Source organism: Siphateles boraxobius, unplaced genomic scaffold (genome assembly GCF_051911475.1).
Source record: "Siphateles boraxobius isolate OS27281-9 unplaced genomic scaffold, OSU_SipBor_1 2, whole genome shotgun sequence".
Lineage (NCBI taxonomy): Eukaryota > Metazoa > Chordata > Actinopteri > Cypriniformes > Leuciscidae > Siphateles > Siphateles boraxobius.
The window spans coordinates 13785001-13809991 of NW_027508810.1; the positions used below are offsets into that span (position 1 = coordinate 13785001).

A 24991-nucleotide genomic window follows, 5' to 3' on the forward strand; every position below is an offset into this window, starting at 1 on the left:
CGAATCTGATGCTCGCGGCTACCTGTACGAGCCGCAATACAGCGATGAACTGTAGCGGGAGATGGAGGAACAAGAGGCGGCCGGAGCAGCTGCTGCAGCAGGGGAGCAAGACCTGACTCGAGACCGGCCATACTCCAGCTGAGGCGGACTGGTGGTGTCAGTGCTCTCGCTGTGCGCCTATGGAAACAGATAGAGAGTCCTATTGCTGTCGCGAATTTCAGCGATCCCATTTTCTTCTGGACGAGATCAATTGGAAACGCCAGCCAAAGCCCGCAGGGACAAACGGACGGCTTAGTGTAAAGTGAGTAACATTATTTGGTTTGTTTTTCTTTTTTTACCGAGACTTAATGTACAGAGTTTGGACACCCGGCAGTATCACAATGTTCTTCCCGCGTAGTCAGCTGAGCTATTGTTGTTATATTTACATGATAGCATACTGTATGTGCAAATAGTTCGCATTGCTAACGTTGTGCTTACTGCCTAACAGTCTTTCGTCACTTTATGGAATGGGTACTGCAATGTGAGCGACTTGGTAAAGACTATCGTCTCGTTTTGCCCACCTGTGTTGTCCAGGATATCAGATGGAGATATCCAGCTCCTGACGGGCAATACTGTGAATATAAGGAAACAGCTAAAAGTGTTAATATTAATTATAATTTTTTTATTGAAATTTATAACTCACATTGGTGTGGTTCTTTTTATAAACCTTTACTGTTACTAGAGTATGTATTAGCCTAGAGAATGTGTGGAGAATTTTTTTGGATACTACCGCCTGTAACCGGTAGGCGTGGTTTGGGAGTGGCCTGGCCTCGTAAGGGCAGCAAAGCAAGTGCATTCTGGGAGTTGTTGTCTTTCAGCAACATGAGTAAAAAATAATTTTTCTGCCTTTTCTCAGTCTAGAATACTTCAATTTCAAAAATAATTTCACATTTCTACTATATAAATGATCACTATTAAATACACATTCATCTTCCCAGAGCTGAAGTATCCCTTTAAGTAGCACAGGTATATTTGTGGGAATAGCCAACAATACATTGTATGGGTCAAAATTATAATTTTTTCTTTTATGCCAAAAATCATTAGGATATTATAAGTATAGATCAAGTTCCATGAAGATATTTTGTAAATTTCCAACAATAAAAGTATAAAACATTTATTTCTGTGAGTGAATGCAGCACAATCGCGAACATAAATAGACAACTTTAAAGGCGATTTTCTCAATGTTTTGATTTTTTGCACCCTCAGATTCCAGATTTTCAAATAGTTGTATCTCGGCAAAATATTGTCCTATCCTAACAGACCATACATCAATGGAAAGCTTATTTATTCAGATTTCATGTGATGTATAAATCTCAATTTCAAAAAAATGACCCATATGACTGGTTTTGTCATCCAGGGTCATATGTTGTCACAGTGAACAGTGCAAGAAATCTTCAGTGCTCGATTCAGTCTGAAATCTTCCAGAGCTTGTTTATATTGTGTCAAGCCGACTGTTTCAAGACCTGTAAACTACAGCCCCACATGGACCTTTAGAGAACAGTCTACAAGTAAGTCTCTTATTATCAAGCTCTCTGCTGTTTGGGAGATGCTAACAATCAGATATCAATGCAGGGACTCTGGATTGGAGGAGCACTGTCTAATGAGGTCATTTGATAGTTGTGTTGTTTTACTATTCATTTTCAAGTCTTCATTTTCATTCCCAGAATATACAAGTATTTGGAGCAAATTTAAAATTCCAGTCAGTGCATTGCTATGACAGTTAGTTTTTTTTTTTTTTTTTTTTTTTTTACTAGTACTTACATCCGTTAAATGATTATCATACCATCACAATTCCCTCCAGCCCATCCCGAACAAAGCTTCCCATCTGTGGACCAGACAGAGGTTCTCAGAAACCATAAATTCTTGTTTAAAAAAAAACTCACTCATCATTAGGCAAAAAAAACACCTTTAAATATTCCCCTGTCTATTCCCCTCGGTGCCTCTTGGAATGGGGCTGGAAACGTATTTAAGAATAGTATACAAATTATTGCTAAACTTGACAGTGAGAGTCCTATGAATAATAGCATGAAGAGGAGAGGGAGGGAAAGGTTGCGTGAAGGTGAGAGGCATTAATTTGCTTTTAAGCTTATGGGAGATTCTTCCATGCTCCCTGCGCTTAGCCACCCACTGTAAAGATATAGCACCACTCCTAGTGCCTGTGACACAAGCTCATTAGCATCTCACCCTACATCAGGAAAATGACTACCTTCCATGGGTGGATCATTACACCGCGTTATAGGGAATACCTTATAAGCATAAATGTGGGGAAAGCATGTGCAATAAAGGCTCCAGATGGCTTTTTTTTTTGTTCCTGAACATGAGAATTGGCTTCCTTGTCAAAACAGGGCGCAATGAAACGTGGAGTCACACAAATCAGGGATCCAAATGATTGATTAATTGCATGACACTTGGCAGTAGGAGTGCGATAACATTGTCTGAAGACCCCTTATTCGCAGATAAAATAGAGGAAAAAGCTATTTTAGAGCCCAGAAACGAGTCACGTGGTCGTCGCCACACACTGTTTTACATTCATACTGAAATATTTAGCACTTGAGTTGAATGGCTTTGATCAGTATGGAAGATCAGATAAGAATCGTGGACTGAAACCGCTCTAGCATTATCTTGATGTCCTACGCTTCAATTATGTTTTGATTTAGCTCAGTATGCTCATACTATCCACCTTTTTTAATTTAACTAGACCTTGTTTGTGGCTGCTCATTTATAGTGGTTCCTATGGAGGTACATTAAGAGTGTTACATCAAGAGCGCTTTAAAGAGTACAAAAAGTAGACGGCTCACACTAATCTCAACTTACATTACAACACGGATTCATAATGAGGTGGATAAACAGTTGTGTTAACAGTACTGAGAAATTGAGGTACTGTACTGCATCAATAATGAATTCAAAACTGTCAAACACACTTGCGTAAAAAAGAATGTGAAATACATTTTATTGGCTGTTTTAAAGTTAATATTAAAATTATTATACCCTTACACTGTTAAAAACCCTTTAATACTTTTGATGTTCCCGGTCAAAAATGACAAAGATTGCTTGTTATGCTATATTATCACCAAATATTGGATTCAATTTTTTTTCAACTTGTTTTCTTAAAATTAGGACAGGTTTTGTATTACTTTTTGGAACTGATTGATCGTAGGCCTCATTGATTGAGCTTATGAACCTCGATTTTTTTAGAGGATAATTATGTCAATATTCAACAAAATATGGAAAAAAAAATTGCACTGTTTATCACACTAGTGTACATTAATGATTAACCAGGAAGTTTGTACTGAAAAAAAATACCGGCCTACAAAAAATTGTTTAACAAGTGTAACAAGGTGTAGAACAAACCTTACAAAGTACAAAAATGTTGGTAAGCAGTAATACCCTGTGTGAGAAAGTCAGTAAGTTTTACGCCGCCTTCACACTGGCAGTTGAAATCAGCTCCGTAATACGCAATACGCCCCCAACGGACGTCGTACTACACAGTGAAAAGCGTCGTAGAACAAAAATGGCGGAGAGATTAGAAAGGTTGATTCTGTCAGTTCTGTATGATCTCTCTGATGAGGGTTATAGAGATATTAATAGGTAAGCTGCTGCGTGAGGAAAGTTGCTCAGGACGTTGACATGTCAGGTCGGCTAAAACATGTGATATATAATTTATACCACTATATCACATTTAGTTCGATGTCTGCCTACAATTTAATTGTATTAACTGCCCTACTAACGTTAGCAAATCATGAAAATTAAAAAATGACATGACAACTTAACTTTTAATAAAATAAATAATGATTTTATACCGATAAGAATTCAGGTTTGTTTATCAGTATCATAGCAACGCTAACTTCCGCTGGAATTGTCGGATAGGAACCGTCCGTAGCTTTTCGCAAGAGTTCAATTTTTTTAACGCATCCGGATGACCAACGGACACGATTTTCTTCGCACCGCACTCGGTCGGACCCGTTTCGGACCCATTCGCATGCGGTCTGCGAATCTCCATAGGAAATGAATGACTTCCGGTCGTTTCGGACCCGTATCGGAGCTGATTTCAACTGCCAGTGTGAAGGCGGCGTTAGTCCAATGCGATAACATTAACTAACATGTTCAGGGAAAAATTACCCGAACACTAGCCAGGCAAGCCAGACCCACATCAAGATGTTAGGTCTGGGAACTCACCATCGGCATGACTCAATCCGAGGGGCGGGATAAACGGTTGTCTTTCAAATTCCCTCTGCACGCAATAGGATAGCACTACAATCAACCAGAGCAACGAACGGTTGTGTCTGAGTGAGTCCCATGCGTTTTCCCACCTGCGGAGCTAGTTGATATATTAAACTTTTGCCGTATCCGGTCGGCAAATCTCCGAACACATCTTCCTTTTTTAAGAATGACTTAAGTGCTGTTCTTTTTTTCTTTTCCCAAAGAAAAGCTTTACTCCAAGTCCTCCAGAGTCGCGGCCAAATCGGATTCGAAAGACCGCTGTTCGCCAGCAGAAGCGGTAATCTTCTTTGTTTTCAAGTAGCAGGGAATTCACGTGGAACCGTCACATCTCTGCCGTCATTATGTTAAGCCCGTCTCACCAACTCTGTACACGATGTGATTGGCCTGACTAGATTTTGTTTTTTTCCAGCTCGAAAGCCAACGGAGAGTTGCAAGACTACACTGGCTGAAAAATAAATGTCGTTGCCGCTAGGGTGCGTCTAGATTTCTAGGCCACCCGAACACAACACAAGGACATTTTAGTGAGAGACAACAACGTAATCTCATTAGTAATATGTATCCATATGTAAAATGTGATTTGATCACTTATAAAATATCTACAAATAAATATCTATAGAAATATCTATACAATTATACAAATTATACAATATAATACATTATTGTCACTGTACATTTATCTTATTATGTATTGTTGAATAAATTGGCAGATTTAAGGTAAAGGTGAGTTTAGGAGCTATAAAATATGTAAAGTATATCACAGTAAAATAAAACTACACCAATTATTTGAATATCAATATAATATACATACAAAGTATTTATAATATGGTTATGCTTCAAAATCTGTGCTATGTTAGATGTTGCCAATATGACTATACGTCATTTGAGGAAAACGGATTAATGAGTAAAAGCACACAGTTAAAAGTGCAATACTTCAATTGAAGTATAAATTCCCCAAATTACTCAACACCCCTGTGTGGATAAAGACTGATTTGAACAGTATAACTCATAAATATATTTAGCTAATAAATGTAATAATTAAACAAAACATTTCTATTCGAATGCTTCCAGTACCATCTCACAAAAATAAGAATCCTTTGCATCTTGCCAGCTCTAAATTAGATTCGCTACAGAAGAAAATAAGGTGAAGTTTGAAGTTTTCTCCAGGAGTTCCTCTGAGAGCCATAAGAACTAAGAAACATGAGAGAATTATTAAAAAGCGCAATATATGAACTAAATGACCCCTCAGTGCCAAGCTGCCTCTCTATACAGCACGATCAGCAGATTACCTTTACCTGAAGAACTCTGGATTATTTCACTTCCTATCACAAATTACACAATAATGGCTGAAAACCAGATTATACTTGATGCTTCTATGTCACGCTGAACGTGGTTGTTGTATCGTGTAACGTTAAATGCAATAACCAAGCAACAGCAAAAAGCAAATCATTTGAATCCTAATGGCTGCCATTCTGTTATATAATATCGAGCTTTCTCTAGGCAGAGCTTTCAAAAAATTAAGAGGTTAAGCTATGTAGTCAAGAGGCTAATGCATGGAAAAAGCCTTTGGACCCAAGCTGAACTAAATCCAGCACGCACAGTGACACCCCATTAACAGGATGGAGGACACCAGGAATGCCTGAATCCGAACGGTGAGCAGATTTCCAGGTGGACGTGAGTCAAGCGCCACGGACTCCTGGGTAACTGCACTCTGACACGTTCACTGATTTGACAAATGATTCTATATCAAAGGGCTGCGCACACATTTGACTTAATTGATTAGACAGAATGTGGCGAAATCCCTGATTGGTTTAACTAAAAGAGCAGGAAACGTGCCATAGTTTTATAAAAAGGCAAGCACTTTGTGGGTGACAAGGGGGGGAAAAATTAGTTCCTGCCTTCTTTTAAGTATGACTGATTAATATTGAAATGTGTATGAAAAATGAGACAAATTAATCTTGTTCTAACGCCATAAATCATCTAATCCGAGTGGGTTTACAGCTGTAATTCCAGAGGTTAGGATTTCTTTCATCTCTTCATTAGTGGGGTCAACCACAGCCAGAGGACCTTGTGAGGTGCAAGTCTATAAACGCAGTACCCTGTGCGCAGACCCCGATTTAATACGGCTGTAAAAAACCAACATGTCTGCCAATTAAAGAGACACCACATTAACACTGCTTCTGTAATTACAGACAAGAGCACGACCGGAATAAACCGAATGGGGGACCGCAAACACTCCTCTGGAACAAAAAATAGTAGAGATGTTACCCGAGCTAGTCATTGAAAGGCAAACAGATAATCTGATGATTAGAGATGGAAATGATAAAGAATTTAACAGTCCCGGTTCTGATTCCATTAATAAATCTTTTCTATTTTAAGGGAAAAATAAGCACAATTAAATTGACAAATTGATAAGATAATTTCAATAAAAAATATAATTCAAAACAAATATAGAAAAAGGTGTGTTCACATAAAATGTGGCAACAAACACTACTGTTTACTGTTTATATGTTTTTATAAAGAACTATCTTATGCTCACAATGCTGCATTTAATTCAGCAGAAATACAGTAAAAACAAAAAGTTTTTTTTTTAATATTTTTTTAATTTAATTTAATATATATATATATATATATATATATATATATATATATATATATATATATATATATATTCAATTAAAAATTAAAAAGAAAAATAATTAAAAAAAAAAACTTTTATTTCTTGTGATGGTAAATTACTCCAGTCTTCAGTGTCACAAGATACTTCAGATCCTTTTTTGTGAAAACCATGATACTTGTTTTCAGGATTCTTTAATGCACAGAAAAATCTGCATTAATTTTAAATAGATTTTAAATAGATACAATTTTGGTAACCTCTCAAGGGAGCACCTGGAGATCATGCTTGGTACTCAAACTTTATGCGCCACACTTATCCTACAAGCTATAGTCATCACTTTCCTCCTGACTGCGCTCCTCGTTATCTTCTTTTCTCTCGAACATGGTAGATGATGATGATGTTTTTATTTTATTTTATTGTTTAACAGTAATGACAGACAACAGCAGGAATATTAGGCTGCTGTCACTTTACGACGGAATGCACGGGCCGAATATACTGACACACGTCCGGTTTCTTTCTCAATTGATATAATTTTGAGTGTATGTGTCCGTTCAAGCACAAGTAAACGTGAAAGTAAAACTCTCTTGCACAAGTCCAGATTTTCACCTCTTCTTCCACATTTAAAATCATTTGAATGTGTAAATTGGCAAGGCAAAACACATCCAAATTATAAACTTTCACTCTAGGATTGTTAAATTTAGCAGTTACCGTATTTTCCGGATTATAAGTCACACTTGTATGCATAGTTTGGCTGGTCCTGCCACTTATAGTCAGGTGCGACTTATAATACAAAATTAATTCATACTGACTGGCATGAACCAAGAGAAAACATTACCGCCCACAGCTGCGAGAGGGCGCTCTATGTTGCTCCTGTAGCCTAGCCCTGAAAAACTGTTAACTGAAACATTAACTTAAAGACAACTGAGAAAGACTGAACACAAACAAAATGCCCCCAAAAAGAAAATCCAATTCTGCAGATCACAAACTGCAGGGCAGCAGAAAGAAAGTTTGGAGTGAATGAGAAACTTGTGAGGGACTGGCGAAAAGCAGAGATTACTCTAAAGGGGGTTGCGTCACGCAGCGCCACATCTTTAAAATTCGAACACATTATTCTCTATGAGTGTACACACACCAGTGGCGCCATTCGGCATCTGTCCGCCCAGCAATGGCTCAAGACCTTGTTCAAAATCCTGCCGTGCCACAGAGTGCCATTTACATAGTTTTATATTAAATTTACATTTATTCGTCTCAAATCGTCGTTAATGTACTGACTTCACTCTACAATATACATTTAGTTTTTCTTTCATTTACAGAAATCAGCTGCTTGAATGAAAATTGCTGATGTTATCGGATTTTCAGGTGATATTCTCAATTCATTCAGTTAACGGACGCTCTGAGGTAAAGTGTTTTCAGACTGCAGACTTGTATTTTTTTGTAGATTGTATTTAATTGTAGAGTACAATCATAACATAGAGAGTGTCTTAATTCCATAGTGTCCTTAAACATAAAAACATTGCTGGCCATAAACTGAGAAAGTGCTTGTCCGGTGTGCGATACCTCGAGTTGTCCTAGAATTGACGTGGCGTGGCGCTGCGCTTCTCGTCCGGTGTGCGACCCCCTTAACTGTAATGAAGAAAACAAATAATGCTAATCGCGGGCTGAAAGGAGGATGGCCAGAGCTGGAGGAACGAGTACACAGATGGGTGCTTGAACAACAAATAAATAAATGCCACTTATAGTCCAGTGCGACTTATATGTTTTTTTTCCTCTTCATGACGCATTTTTTGACTAATGCGATTTATACTCCGGAGCGATTTATAGTCCGGAAAATACGGTAATCTGCGAATCACATACGTTCAGGTGCCGAACCGTGGGGCCTGGTCCGTACAGATCACGAATCAACTGCGATCCTTTGCACTGCACCCCTAATAATGAATGAACACACTTATCATCATGATTGCTATCTTACCAGAGAAAAAAATCCTAAACCAATAAGTAAACGTGTCCCTGTGTGCAAAATTGTTGGTACTCAACTCCCCTCCACGTTTTCTGCTGCGCATCATTTATTTTTTACCATGCATGTGCACCAGTTATGTGCACCCCTGTAAATAGATATATTTTGTAAGATTATAAATGTTTTTTAAGTGTCACTTTTTAGGCTAGTGCACTTCGTTTATTTTATAAAATACTTCTGACAAAACAAAAAATCTGAATTAAAGATTGTGTGAAAACTGTAAACAGAATCGAACATCATTTTGTCTAGGTATTTTATAAACTGGTGAAAAAAATTAGAATAAGAACCTGTTTTCATTTCCCAAGCCTACTGATGAATCAAAAAAGCTATAAATATCCTTAAAACACATGCATGCACACACAACCTGCTGCACGGCAGACTCAGAGAGTTAGGCGGCCGGTGTACCTTTTTTTTTCTTTTTGACATGAACATGCTGTGCTTGCTAGTGACAGGCTCAGCATAGCCCTGCACCCAGAGGTCACAACTGATGTTTCCGATTGTGAGTTTTTCCAGCTCTACTACATGTTTGTCTGAAGATGTATGCCAAAGCATCCTCAGGCACCACACTGAGACGGCAGTATGGGTTCGGGCATTTTGCTGCTTGTCTTCCAGCATCACGCCTACTCCCTCTTGAATAGAGTATGAATGCAGAGCACATGCCTTGAGTTTCACATGCTACGAAGCTTAATTGCTGCATGACTAGGCTGTTGTTGCATGGCTGGAGGGATTTCCATTTATTATCTGGTATGAATCATTTTTAAGATGTGCTTATTCACCACCGGTTTCCCCAAGTTCAAAACACCATTTTGAGTAGGATGTGGAGGAGTGTGCGGTCACAAGGTCCAGATTCAGAGCATTGACAGGGAGAGAGCAACAACACCCCTCCCTCCCGCAGATAGAATATGTGTCTGTGTTTCCATGGAGGGGTACGTTGGTCGCACCATGCCCAGATCAGGCAGTTCGTGCCAGGGTTCTGCATGCATTGCACACAGGGAAGGAAGGGTCAAATTCTGTACTCCATCTGCCATCTGCTTTGGCGGCTCGACGGGGAGGCTCTGCAATGCGACGTGTGCTAGGGTTAAAATCAAAGCCTTGATGAATGGTGTTTAAATACCTGCAGAATATCAGCCCGGTCGTCCGTTGAATCGGCAGAGCAGACGTGCCCGCTGTAATGTCAGAAAAATGATCACTTTCCTCAAGCCGGGGCCACTTCATCAACGTTAAGCGTTGAGGTGAGCCTTCCTTCACGTTCTGATAGGAGGTTTGAAATTGGGACTCTCTCCACTTTCACTATTGACCTATTGTGAATCACAGTGGCTGGAATGAATTACTGCTGAGAGGACAAACGCATAATGTAAGATATTATTGGGGAATTTAACAATGCTCAGGCCTCAGGGACTCTCACAATGTAATGTATGGCCTTTGGAGTACAATTGCTATGGAAACTAGAAGCCCTGGGTGACCAAGTTGCCCACCCACACGGACAGCCGTTAATCATCTTCACTCCAATACTGGCACAGCAGAATTTGGCCAATGTGTCAAGCAGCAATTATGTATACTTAGTGTTCTCTCCACCCCCCTCGGCTTCGCTCTCTCGTTCTCCCGCCATCCTTCTCTTCCCCTCTACTTTCCATTTAATCACGGAGCTTTTAAAAGCTCTCTGTTCATTAGCTCCCTTTCATTGTAAATGCATACAATACTACCAAAGAAAATAGGAACGGTCTTAGCGCCACACAGTACGACATTCCTATTATAGAAATCATATCTAACCGTTTAGCCATTATACTTTCATTCGGAGCTGAGTGACACGCCAAATTACTCCACTGCTCCATTGCTTTTTTTGCATATTGGTTTGTGCAGATCACAGGCGCTAATGGGAAGCGACGAGACAGAGATTATGTTCTGCTGGTCGCGGGGCAACGTTAACGCCATCACAAATCGGTGGCATCCCTTCATTACCTCCATCCAGATCAGCTGTTTCAAGGAGAGCTGACAGCAACATGGCAATTGCAACGCTCTCCATATTTCAAGGACAAAATGCTGCAGCCTGGGTGTTGGGCAGGTGAGTTCGAGCGCATCAGCACTGTATAGAACGTGTTATTAGAGGTGATCTCGACATGGGTGAAGAGTGCAGGCTCGTGTGAAGGACGGGTCAGCAATTAGAGCCCTGTTGTGTGCCGAGAGGTTCAGGACAAAGCTGATTGCCTTTTCATGCATCTCACAATGAGCACTGGGGATATTTGTATAAATATTTTACAGCTTTCCCTTGCAGCTTCAAGTCACTTTTGATGGCAGTTGGTATATTAGGGGTTGTCGAATTGGACCACTTGCTGACAGGCTGTCAGATGTGCCCATGCCTGCCTTTGACTGACATTTTTTTGCGGGGTCTTTACTCTTGACCTGCCAAGTCAACCAGAAGAGGGAATGAGCACTTTGGCACATTTGAGGTTAGTGGACTGACAATAGTGCGAGGTTTGGCAATATAACACATTATTGTGTTTCTCACATAGGACGCGTGAAAAAACTGCTCAAAAGCAGAGGCAGCCAGCTTTCAACCAGGAAAATATACTTTATTTTTGTTCCTCTACACCAAGAACTGATTCTTTTCACTGTTTTGGTAAATCCTGAACCCAAAAGCATGAAATCACAGATAATTCGACATCTTGTAGCAATATTACGGTTTAATTCAGGGCCTTGTTTCCAACCTGAGATAAGACACAATAAAAAGGAAATATCTGCTGTCATGCCTCCTTGCTGTGGTACATGGCGGTGTGGAGAAAAAGAAATGTTGTTCTATTTCAATGTATCGAATAATAATAAATAAATACATACATTTTGAAATATTCAGAGAATAAGATGATCCCCCAGATAAAAACGTGTATATATGTATATCAACAGTTCTCAACAGGTTTTGCTTTAGTAAACAAACAAAGTGAGGACCCGACACAGCAGCAAAATCACATAAAAGTAAAGAAAACTGTAATTGAAAACTTCATCAACATCTGCTGAATCTGAATTTAATATGTTTTAGGGATGATCATATCGGATCAGTGAATATTTGACAGATCCAATACATATTGGATAATTATTGGATATTTATTTACTTTGCCATCATCTTAGTTAATGTTAATCTTTCAAGACACTGGTAATTTAATAACACTGTTAATTGTATTTATACAGGAAATCTCTAAATAAATCCAAATAAAATCAATCATTTTAAAAGTTTTTAAAGTGAATTTTTGTATCACCAATTTGTAACTTATTTATACAGAGTAGTATTTAAACCCATGACCTTGGCACCATGCTCCGCTGTTAGAGCTAGAGGAATGCTCAATTGAAATTGACAACAAAACACAGCCTTTGATGTCAAACAAAAGACACATTTCCACATTGTTTTTCCCTTCTGTGGGTGTATTAGAACAGTTGAGAACCAATGCTTTCCAAACAGCTTCATCGCATAGTGAAAATACTATGCCTCTAATAAACAGAACCATTAGCAAGACAGTGACTTACCTTGTGAGGGCACATGGCTGGGACAACAGAGAATGTTTTATCTGGGGTCTGGCTCTGGTTCTAGAAGAGAAACAAATCACTCTGTGTTAGTTGTTTTAGTAAGAATAAAACTGTTGCATTCAAGCACAGTTCCTATAAATTGCATGTTTCGTAATAAGGCAGAACAAAGTGACCTATTACATACACTTATTCTGAAGAAATGGAAAAGCCAATTGAGTGAATAAAGGTTAAGGTCATCAATCTGCGCTGGTGGAATATACAGCCAACAAATGGTTACAGCAAAACTTCTCAATGCATGCCTATTCCTGCGCTCCTAATACCTAAAACACAGGCTTCATAACATATGCAAAGGCTCTCAAACAGGATTTCATTAACCAATTAGCATATTGTAAATATGGTGCTACATCAAACTGATACATGAAAACCAACACTAAAAAGGTTGCACGTAGGTAAGTCAACAAGGCAACAACAGATGGTCCTGCTGTTTGCGATTATGCATGATGCAGGGCCTCTGCACACTGACAAAGGCAGCGTAGGGGGAAATGACCATCTTCAAGTGACCTCGCATACATATGAGGAAAAAGAAGTAGTCGAGCCAGCACAGCGGGGGACAAACTTTTCTCCCTAATACTTGAGGGAAGCCTACTTGATTCCAAGCAGGTGCTGCCAGTCATTCTCTTACACCCAGTTATCTTCTTTTCGTAGAACTAATGCTCTCTGACACTATTAATGGCTTCCTTATGGTATCGCCAAGAGAGATGAAACATTGAGCGGTCCAGACTTCAACATCTATATTTCATCAGCACTTAGAGTAGTAAGCATCGGCTGTGTGGTAACCTCACTTCACACCCACTGTCGGGTAAAAGACAAACACTGCATGGTCAGCCCTAGGCGTCTGAAATAATAGAAAGGAGTTTTGTGCCACTCTTGCAAAGAGGAAATTCTAAAGAGACATAGGTTATACAATTTTACAATTTTTTTTGCACAATTGACCAATTAAGGACTCATTCTTCTCCTCTTCAACCTGGCTCATACACTCCTGGAGACAGTTTTTCCTTTAATGAGCTAGTTTTAAACAATACATGATTTTGTAATCTGAGCAGAGCTGGCGCAGGAACTCAAGTAGGGGAGGACTAATAAAGAGCACGTTCTCCTGGTTGCAAGGGCAACTCAGAGGACACAACATGTTTATTCAGGAGAGCCGCTGTCAGCATCACTCGCATTGACCCGTGTCTGTTCTACTTTGGTCAGTCAAAACATCTATTAAGCTCTGTTAAGAACAGTACAATTTGAACTCAATTGCAGAACATGAAACATAAACAACAGTGCTATTCTGATTTGTGAGTGTTTGCATTTTACTATAAATAAAGTAAACAATAAGTTAAACAGAAAACAGAAACGGCACATCTCTGAGCAACACACATTAGTGGTGTTTAATATTTCCTGAATGAATCAGTGAACTGAATCGGGTGAATGATTCAATGACTCGCTCCTGAATGAATCAGTGCATTTAAACAAATCGATCCATACATTTCCAAACCGCTTGTCGTTGGGATGCTGGAGCCCGACCCAGCGCCAAAACCAGCCACATCAGAACAGTTGAACGAGTTGAGTGAATTATCCAATGACTCATTCCAGAATGGATCAGTGTAACTGAATGAATAGATTGAGAGAATGGATTTATGACTCAGTCGTAAAGACCAACAGTTGTTTGATTGAACAAATCAGTTGATTGAATGATTCAATGACAGTACAGTATGACACATACTGACAGTTTGGAATGTGCAAACACAGACAAGCAGAGTTAAACAAATAGTTAAAAGGCCAACATCAAGATTAGTTTTTAAAGTCAGAAAATCTGTTTTGTGGTAGACTTGCTCATTGTATTATGGTAACTGTGTTCCAATCTGTTTTTCTGTGCATTGCTTGGATTCTTTTTCATTGGTGGAGAAAAATATATAATACATAACGTGTCAATTGTGTCTGAAACGGAAATTGCTTATTATTCAACAGAACTTTTGTATAAAACGCGATATCAAACCTTGCTGTAGAACTGCATATCAATTACCCTCTGGCTTTGCCAACAGCCAAATCACAATTCGTGCTAATATCCAGAACAACACCTTTTGCTCGCCTGATGTTGTTTAAATAAAGGCAACAGTTATGAATTGAAAACATGTTGAAGAGAAGAGAGAGGAATCTCTTTGGAAAAATTGCATTGGTGTTAATGCTTTATTTGCTGTTTAATGTTTTGCTCAGCCACGGTTAATTATTTAATATGACAGGTATGCTACGCAGAGTGTATTAACTTGTCCTGCATGTTTAAATAATACATAATCCCATTAAAATCTGACATAGACAACCGACACATGCCACTTGGGCTTTATTCATTTGCAGGTACACAGGCACCATTATGAGGCAGAGTTGACCCAGTGTGTTCGATTGAATGGCCTTTCTGTAATGTGCGGCGAAATTATATGTTGCACTGAAAGCCTAGGCTATGCAAATGCAACATAACTGCACTGGAACAAGCTGATGACTTCAGTGCTCTGCTGTTATTTTGGAGAGCGGAGAGCAGATAACTCTGTAAAATAAGTGCGGATGGAGGGAATGGTTTTCAAATGGTTGCTTTCTTACAAAAAAAATCTTTATTGGTGTCTTCCTTCCTTCTCAGCTCTCTCCATATTTCAAGCGGTGCCAGTAAACTTGTGAAAGCAAAATGTGATTTTGTCAAGGTTGTGAAGTGCAGTCAAATAAACATGATGAAAAATGCCAGATTGAAGGCAAATTTATTATCTCTTCTCATTACGTGTTACATCTCTGCTTCACAGTACAGAGACAAATTAGTTTTTATCGAGAAGCCAAATTGCTAATATTAAACCTTTCTGCTGTTCCTCCCCAAAACAAGCCATGGAAGTGATTTCTTCACTTCACTCTGCTGAATGTTTTCCTCTCCAAATGCTAGTGGAGGGGGAAAGAGAGCAAGCGGTAGGCTGTAAAGAGCCGTAATCTCCTTGCCAGCAGTGTTGAGGCTGACTGACGTTCAACGTGCCATCGCTATAAAGGGTGCTCTTTGAAACGACAGCCTCCCACAAGTGCATCAAGACACCAAGTCTTCTTGCTCTTGGTGTGCTCATTTGCTAAGCAGTGTGAAGCCCCTTCCTTTAGGCTGGTCTTGAGAGCTGGAAAAAGTCCCAATTAGACCTTCGTAATGAGTTAGAGACACAGGTAAACAGCTCCATCAGTCTGCGTAAGGAAAACTAGGTCCTCTGAATGCTGTGACGACAACAAGCACAGCAGGTGGATCGTTCTACAAACTGAGTGCTACCTGTGTCCTATTTATTGAGATAAATCTTTTAACAATGAATAATTGTTATTTCAACTCTCAATCTGCCTTGCTGCATGAGCAAATGCAAATAAAATACACTACCTTTCAAAAGTTTGGGGTCAATAAGATTTGTTTAGTATTATTATTATTATTCAGCAAGGACACAATGAAATGAACAAAAGTGACAGTAACATGTATGTGACACAAATATTTCTATTTCAAATAGATGATGTTCTATTCATCTAAGAATCCTGACAAAAATGTGTCATATTTCCAAAAAAGTATTGAGCAGCAACTCAACATTGAGAAAAGTAGAAAGACAAAATCTTGTGGATCAAATCATCATATTGGAATGATTTTGGAAGGATCATGTAACACTGAAGACTGGAGTAATGACGCATACACACACACACACACACACACGCACACACACACACACACACACACACACACACACACACACACACACACACACACACACACACACACACACACACACACACACACACACACACACACACACACACACACACACACACGCACACACACACACACACGCACACACACACACACACACACACGTGTATATTTGACATATCTGCATTAAATTTGCTCTCTGAAAAGTCTATAAACTTTTAAACTGCCAACCATTACTTTATATCATGCGATTTTCTATAAAGAAAATTTTTAATATAGCTTGAAACGGAACAATGCAGTTTATTAGAACATAAAAACTCATCAGTTTTCTATGCAAAAGTCTTAAAAAACAATTACTTTAAAAAAAATCACCATTTCAAAATGGTATGGTAAAGGCACTTTTTTCAGAAAATGACCCAAGTATGCATGACTGTGTTTATCAGTATAAAAGAGCTAAAACCTGTTTCGCTCATGAGCGCTTTGGGCCACGTAATAGTCGAGATCTAATTTGGAATGATATATATATTTTTTTTTTTACGGTTGCCAACAAAGATAAAGCAAATTTTGTCACTTATACACAGCTAGTTTAAGAAGCACAGCCACGCAAAACGCTCTCTCACACAGACACTACTGTATCCTTAGGCCATAATGAGCCTGCTATGCGTTTTAAAAGGATTAGCTGCATTAAAAATCACATTTCATTCTCAAGCTGAGCAAAACAAAGCAGTTCATAGCAAACATGTTCATTTATTACTGCTTTGCATGGGTTTAAATACAAGCATGACTATTTCATCACAGCTAATCTAATCTGGTCGTGCTCGTGCGTGCATTTACTATGACACCTAAAGAAAATGACAGATGTACAGTACCGGTCAAAAGTTTGGAATAAATAAGATGCTTTTAATGTTGTTGAACAAAGTCTCTTATGCTCTCACCAAGGCTGCATTTCTTTTCTTTTTTTATCAGAACACAGTAAAAATTGCAATATTGTGAAATATTATTACAATTTAAAGGTACACTATATAACTTGTGGTAACAAAAAACAAAACTGCATCCATTTTGCGGAATAACATTGTTTTGGTTGTGCTTCGGCTCTGCGTGACTGTGCGAAATAATATGGTTTTTCTGCTCATAAAACATTAACCACTAGGCTTAAGAGATATAATCAGTTTAAAGGGAAAGGATGACAAGCTGAAAACGTTACTGTTGCTATACCCACTAATCAACATGGTATTTTCTTGAAAATGAATTCCAGAACAGCGCTACAACAAGCATAATGAAATGACCCTTCAAAATAGAGAACGCTTTAAAATGAACTCTGTTAGCAAGTTGCATATGGTAATTTATATGTTCTATAATATATTTTACACTCCTTTTGCCTGTTGTAACATCTGGTGTCGCTTTTACAAAATGTAAAATCCCTCAGTTCTCGCCATCTCCGAAAAGCCAAGCCAATGTTGATTCTCGTTTTATAACGAGAATTGCGGATTGTCTTTTTGCCATTACTCCTGCCATACTGATTTCTATTAATCTTTAGAAATCAGAAATTATTCTAATAAGCGAGTTGGTGCTTAAGAAAGGTAGTAAGATATAAATGATAATAATAATAATAATAATAATAATAATAATAATCATATTTTTGTTCATAAAGGATGCATTAATGATCAAAAGGGACGGCAAAGACATGAATAATGTTACAAAATACTCAATGCTGGTCTTTTGAATTTTCTATACCAGTACATCAAATAATTATGTAAAATAATTTGATTCATGAATCATGATTTTTTATTTTATTAGTAAGCACCAATTCAGCATATGGAAATGATTTCTGAAGGATCATGTGACACTGAAGACTAAAGTAATGATGCTGACAATTCAGCTTTGGCATCATAAGAATATATTATATATATTTTAAAATGTACGAAACCAGAAAACAGTCATTTGAAATTGTAATAATAACTGTTTTACTGTAATTTTAATAAAAAAATGCAGTCTTCAAAAACATTAAAAATTCCAAACTTTTCACAGGTGTAGTGTATATGCAACGCCAACAACAAATGACCAATCAGTCGTTGCCGATGCATTAATTTTTCTGTTTGATATTGATGGTGCTGGCAACACAGCTCCTAAAAGAACCCGCAAATAATTCTGTTACGCTCTCACAGCCAGCCCTTGTGAGATAAAAAGCCTCAGGCTGAGAATTGGCAGGAGCGAGCGCCGAAGTACTTTTCACCCTAAAAGCAATCTTAAAGAGAAGGTCTGACGTCGTCACATTAACTTGTCTTCTCCGCTACGCACCAGGTGGAGAAGACTCACCACGATCTCAGACGACTCCCATTTAAACTCACAAACAAGAGCACTATTCACCCAAGGCAAAATAAGGAGCAGGGCTTTTCTGGCAGGCTGACACAGTGAGGATGCTCTGGCCCAGTAACATTCTCCTCACACACTGGGAGACTTTGTACTTGTTACTTCCTGGCTGACACTCAAGAGTACTGAGCGTTAAATAAGTTGCACACCCCTCGCATCCTCTTGATTTTGTTGTTTCCGTTTATGACACGTTTTTTAGTTGTTGTTGTTGTTGTAATATGAAAAAGCAAACCAAAGAATAAGAACAAAAAACAGGAGGAAGCACCAACAACACCCACATTTCTCTCCAAGGGATTAAAAAATGTCTGTAGTTCATGGATAATCAGATGCTTTTGATCACGTGACTTCCATGTTTTTGATCTTGCAAAGCTTCTGTCCCTAGATCTTAGCAGCTGTGGCACCACATAATGTGAGAACGTGATGACAGTTGTGCAAAATAAAGAGTGTAAAAGGCAAAGTTTACAATGGAACAGTCACACTTCTAAGTTAGAACCCGCTGCAGTTGTCAGATGTATCTTCCTTAATGCTGTAATACTTATGCATGCAATATGTCTGCCTTTGGAGTGGGTTGGGCCACTTATTCTTTTTTTTTTCTTGGATTTTTCTTCCTGTTTCCATTTTCGACATCCCCTATTTCTGAAAGAGTAATGGTACAGGGTTTCCAGTGTGAAGCGGGTGCTTCGCAAACAACAGTAGATCTGCTTTAAAGTCCCCCGGCACTGCTATCAAAGTGCTTCTTCACAGTTGATCATTAGCAATTTAAAAGCCTTAGGCAACTTGGAGCCCTCAAACTGAGCAGTATAATTTAGCGGCTGCCTCGGCCATACAATCAAAGGACTGTACTGTACATTTATCATATTGGGGGCTTCCACTCCCCCAAAAGAAATAAGGGGAAGTTGGGTTTGTGACTGATATGGGGCCTTAATTTAATAACCACGGACCAGACTGTCATACATTTTTGCAGACGTATCCAGAGGAGAGAGAAAAAAAAAACATTTTATTGTTCTCCAGGATCATTTTCAACAAGTAAGTCCTATTCCGGATAAAATCCACTACGACTCAAAACAATTATTTGATGCTGCTTCAAGGGACGGATGCTTTCAATTTGAGTGGTCCACCTGAAATCATGATAAGGCGTGGTTTCAGGCACAAACCATCAAAGAGAGACCAAATATCTTTTTAATGGCAAAATAAAAAAACCTACCAGGCAGTCAAAGTACCCACCTGCCATATACTGCAATAAGTCCTGTCATTCATATCCAGTCTACATTTATAAATTCAGATATTGGTGGGAAAAAGAGTCATGTCTGTTGTTTCTGGCCTGTATTTGGACTACCGGTTTGTGTGGTTTGTAAATAAGCTTTAGTATTGGAAGGGAGGAAAATGTGTACACTGGAATATATCAAATAGAACACCCCAGCACAACAACAACCACATATTTTAACTACATTTGCATTGCCTGAAGGAAATACTCTGTGTCTGTGAGGTTCCGTGTTAAAGTTGTAGGTAGGTTTTGTTTCTATGTGTGAATAAAATGCTGCATCAAAGCTGCTTTTAGAATGTCATGGCGTCAGGATTTGTCTTATTCTCATTTTAATAAATAAAATGCACACCAATTAATGTGAAAAAGGACCTGATTGTCCTGAAAAAGAATGTTGGTCACCAGACAGTACGGTAGCCATTTGTCCTACAATGGAAGTCAATTGCTACAGCCAACTGTCTGGCAGGGCTCTCAAGTCTCACGCATTGGGCGTGAGACACACGCATTTCAACCCGTTCACACGCTCACACGCCACACCTTGTATTTCTCACGCTGAGGAGTAAGGGAACTTGTCCCGCTATACAATTAGCTGCTAATGGACGAGGGTCAGGCAAACGGAGGAGTTCTCTGCCGAGTTCATAGCATCTGTCTCGAGTTATACAAAGTTAAATGCTAGCTACCAGCCAATCAGAAATTAGAATTAGTTGTTTCCGGGTAAATTATGTGTTCCCGCTGCATCGTTCGTTACTAGAGAACACGCGCACACACGGAGTGGAAGTTGAAAGAGCACGATCTGATGAATGCGGTTTGCCGACATCTTCATTTATTTATTTATATTTTTTAGCATTTTGATTTTACGATTCCTGGACGATATCTCTTGCCTGTGATCAAAGATAGTGAGAGCTGATGTTGAGGAGTATAGCCAAAGTCGTGCTAAATAATTTTTGATGCATTCAAAAACTCTCCAAATGCTTTTAAAGGGGGCATCGGATGCAAAATACATACTTTTATATGGTATTTGCAAATAAATGTGTCTTTGCAGTGTGTGGACACAATCACCATGCAATGAAAAAAATCCATTCACTTTTTTTAATCCTCAAAAAGCCAAAAAGTTGTTGCTCATTATCATTTAAAGAGACATGCACCGAAACGGGTCACTGTGAACAGAGATGTTTTTGAAGAGGTAAAAAGGGTGTTGTTTTACACAACCATTGAGGAATTTTAACCAAAGTATGTTACAAACTTTACATGAAGACCCAAAAGAATCATACCAACTTGTGGAAAATGGGCATCCGATGACCCCCTGTAAAGGTGACCGGTTTGGGTCTTGACATACATGCTCAGGGCAAGTTGTTATGACACAATGTTATGTACATTGAGCACTGATGTTCAGTTGGCTTGTTTGGGGTCACATTTATTTTTATTTTTCAATAAATTTGTCTTTTTTAAATATAACTATTTATTTTATTTGGATGAATTTGTCTTTTTATCAGATTTAACAATTGTTATAATTTCCATTTGTGCTGGTCAATTATGAAAAATATGCAAAACTGAACTGCTAGCAAAAATTGAGGCGAATTTGGTTGGGTCGAGGGACCGCTGCTGCAAATATTTGGGTGGCTCCTCCCCTAAATCTCACTCTAAACTTTTGATAAAACTTGAGAGCCCTGGTCTGGTGATCAACATTCTTTAAAGGGGTGGTTAAATGCCCTTTTCACAAGATGCAAAATAAATCTCTTATGTCCCCAGAGTTTGTGTGTGAAGTTTTAGCACAAAATACCCCGCAGATATTTTTATACAGCATGTTAAAACTGTCACTTTTTGAGGGTTAGCAAAAACGCACCGTTTTGTGCCTGGTCCTTTAAATGCAAATGAGTTGCCTCAGAGGGCGGGGTTTCAAGAGATATTGTGTGTTACAGCTGCGATTACCTCACGCAGACAGACTAAAATGACAGAAACTGTTCTGCCTTTAATGTTAAAACAGAGTCAGACAAAGATGGAGAGACTCAAGAAGAAGTGACAACATGTAGAATGCAACAGGACGTCTCTGAATGGTTAGTTGATGAATTTATGTTGCTATCTTCAATTAGCATATTCTGTCATGATAATCTATAAATCGCTCGTATAGGAACTGTTGTGAGATGCACACAGAGTGACTTTTTATTACATGTGCAAAGAAGGATGCTAAAGTTTGAGCTGACTCACAAATGTACTCCCATACAACAACTTTTCCTCTTCTCAACATGGACTGCGTGTTCCGGGGGCGGGTTTTATGTACATTTTAGGGTTGCTGATGTCACTAACCTGGGAGGAATGTCGTGTAGTCCCTACCAGCCGTTTGTTGTAGTCCTTTTCTCTAAAAGCAAATATCTCCCTTTGCTTTGAACTTTGAGCATTGTAACTTTGCAGATGTTGTTTATGCTCAAACAACATCATTTCAAACTAGCTAAAGTTAGAAAAGTGAAATTGTGTTTTAACACCCCTTTAAAATATTGTGTTCAAAAGTATAAAGAAACTCATACAGGTTTTGAACAAGGTAAGTCAATTATGACAGAATTTTAATTTTTGGGTGAACTATCCATTTAATTACGGTGAGACTTTCGTTCATCTTTGGAACACAAATGAAGATCTTTATAACAAATTCTGAGAGTTTAATTTCCCTTCATTGACAGCCTACGCAACTACCACTTTTAAGCCCCAGAAAGGTTGAAAAGGCATCATTCAAGTAATCCATGTGATTCAAGCGGTTTAACCTTTATGAAGCTATGCAAGTGCTATGTTTGTGCAAAAAAAAGCATAATTTACACTTGAATTACAAAATATGATTCTCCAACTACCGTTAATGAGAGCATCACGACGCATGCGTGTTTTGTTGATGCAAGAGCAGACGTTGATGTGTGAACACACGTTGGAGATAAATATTTTGTAAATAAAATGGTACATTATGTTTATTTCGCAAACAAAGCACTTCATAGCAACACTTCATAAAAATGAGGTGAAACCACTGGAGTCCAAATGGATTACATTAATGATGTCTTTACTACATTTCTGGTGCTTGAAAGTGGTAGTTGCGTAGGCTGTCAATGATAATTATATTGACAAAAAACATCTCTGAAACACGTCACACAGCACTTCTTGAAAATTAATTAAATCACCTTTTAAAAAAAGTCACTTATTATAACACTGCTATGATATAGTGATGATTTGAAATGTACTGCACACGCTTGATTGTTCATGTTTGTTGTAGGCTTATTTGGAAATTACCATGGTTGCAGTATTTCGTCATTACTGTTAATTGACATTAGCCCAACTTACGTTTCAAAATGCGGCAATTGCAACTGTTTTGCAAAATGTCCATTTGCACCACCTGGCGATCATTTCGTGAACGACTTTGAAATGGGACTGGTTTGTTTTTGCCGCGGTAGCTTTAGTGCGGTGGTAATAGGCATTCTGGTTGACTACCTACTGTAGTCCAAGGTACATATCCCCTCAAAACATGGTAATGACATTGTAATTTTAGTGTTTTTCTGCAAATGTTTGAATGTCCTTCATAAGCCACAAATGCAGATGTTGAACTTAAAAAAAAGAAAAATACTTCTGCACTGCTGGAAAACGATAGTCCGCTTTTGCAGGTTTTTATATAGTCTATATATTAATGGAAAAAAACGTCTCAGGTTACGTATGTAACCCTGGTTCCCTGAGAGGGAACGAGACGCTGCGTTGAGACGCGGTGGGAACGCTCTGTGTGATTGCGTCGTGAAGCACGTGTATAATCAGTCCAATGGAAGAGCGAGACGTCATAGGCGGTGACGTCATAGACCAGGAAGCTATAAAGCACACCAGAAAACAGACCGCGACAGCTTCTGATAAAGCCTGAAGCAAGTCGATAGGGCATGCAGGAAGTATGGCAGGAGAACGCAGCGTCTCGTTCCCTCTCAGGGAACCAGGGTTACATACGTAACCGGAGACGTTCCCTTTCAAGGGAACTCGAGCTGCGTTGAGACGCGGTGGGAACCCCATACCCACTACGCCATAAGACAAATGCCAGTTCTGTGTGAAGTCCTTGCGCACACTAGAAGCAAGCAACCTAGCCCCGGGAGTGGAGAGGTGTAGGTCATAAAATCTGACAAATGTATGAGGTGAGGACCAGCCTGCCGCATTACAAATATCCTGAAGGGAAACACCCGAAATTAAAGCCTAGAGACAGCCATACTCCTTGTAGAATGGGCCTGAACAGCCACAGGTGAACGCTGTCCGGCCGCTTCATAAGCAAGTGAGATAGCCTCAACTACCCACTTGCTCATTATCTGTTTAGATGCAGGGCAACCTATCTTAGGTTACCCGAAGCAGACAAATAATTGTTCTGATAAACGCCACTGAGCAGCTCTGTGGACCTAAGCATCCAAAGCCCGGACAGGGCATAACAGATTTAAGATTTTCCTGATCTGGGGTATTAAAGGTGGAGGACAGAAGGCCTGGAGCACAAATGACCCGCACATTTAGTAGGGACCTAGAAATACAACCCGATCTGGGGTGAAGAAATACACCACCAACCAGGTGCAAATCCAAGTACGTGCAGGCCTCATTCTCATGTACCACGGAGAAGACGAAATTAAGGATCTCTCCTCAGAGATAGCCCAGCAAAGAAACATTCATTACAGAAATCAAGTACTGTACCAACAGGGCAGAAACGAGATTCAGAAGGCGTTCTCTGCACCAGGCAGAGAGCAGCATATTAGTCTTCTCGTGGAGGAAGCTCTAGACTGGAGTATGGTCTCCTCGGTCGAGAAACCTGAATCTATGAGCTGGGCCCCCTCAGAGGCCGAGCCCACAGTATCCACAACTCCAGAGCTCCCAGGAGCAAAGATATCGGGAAAAGCGTATAGGTATAGCGGCAACCACACCTATTACATTACATCCAGTCCAAGCGGAGCTGGATGCGTGAGGGAGAACCACAAGGGCAATGCATTGTACAAGCGATGCGAAAGGTCGACTTGTAGTTTGACCGAAGTTCTCCCTAAGAAGCTTCAGCACCTCGGGGTGAAGTCTCCATTCCCCGGGCCACAGCCCCTGCCTCAACAGGATATCTGCTCTGATATACGAGACCATCAGTGTGTTGTCCGGACCCTTCGCCGACCAACCACTCATGATTGCCCCCGACTTGTGAGGGAAACATCCGTCGATAGCATTATGCGTCGACAAGAAGCCACCAAC

At 39.3% G+C, this 24991-nt stretch overlaps 1 protein-coding gene across 2 annotated transcripts in view; it reads right to left on the reverse strand.

Annotated features, from left to right (window-relative positions):
- The window catches only part of pcdh11 (protocadherin 11), a 205278-nt gene that overhangs the window by 104220 nt on the left and 76067 nt on the right, over positions 1–24991 (reverse strand). For both annotated transcript variants that reach the window (XM_077236016.1, XM_077236017.1), the window contains exon 4: positions 12402–12461. In XM_077236016.1, the coding sequence (XP_077092131.1) occupies positions 12402–12461 (60 nt within the window). The remainder of the gene's footprint in view (positions 1–12401; positions 12462–24991) is intronic.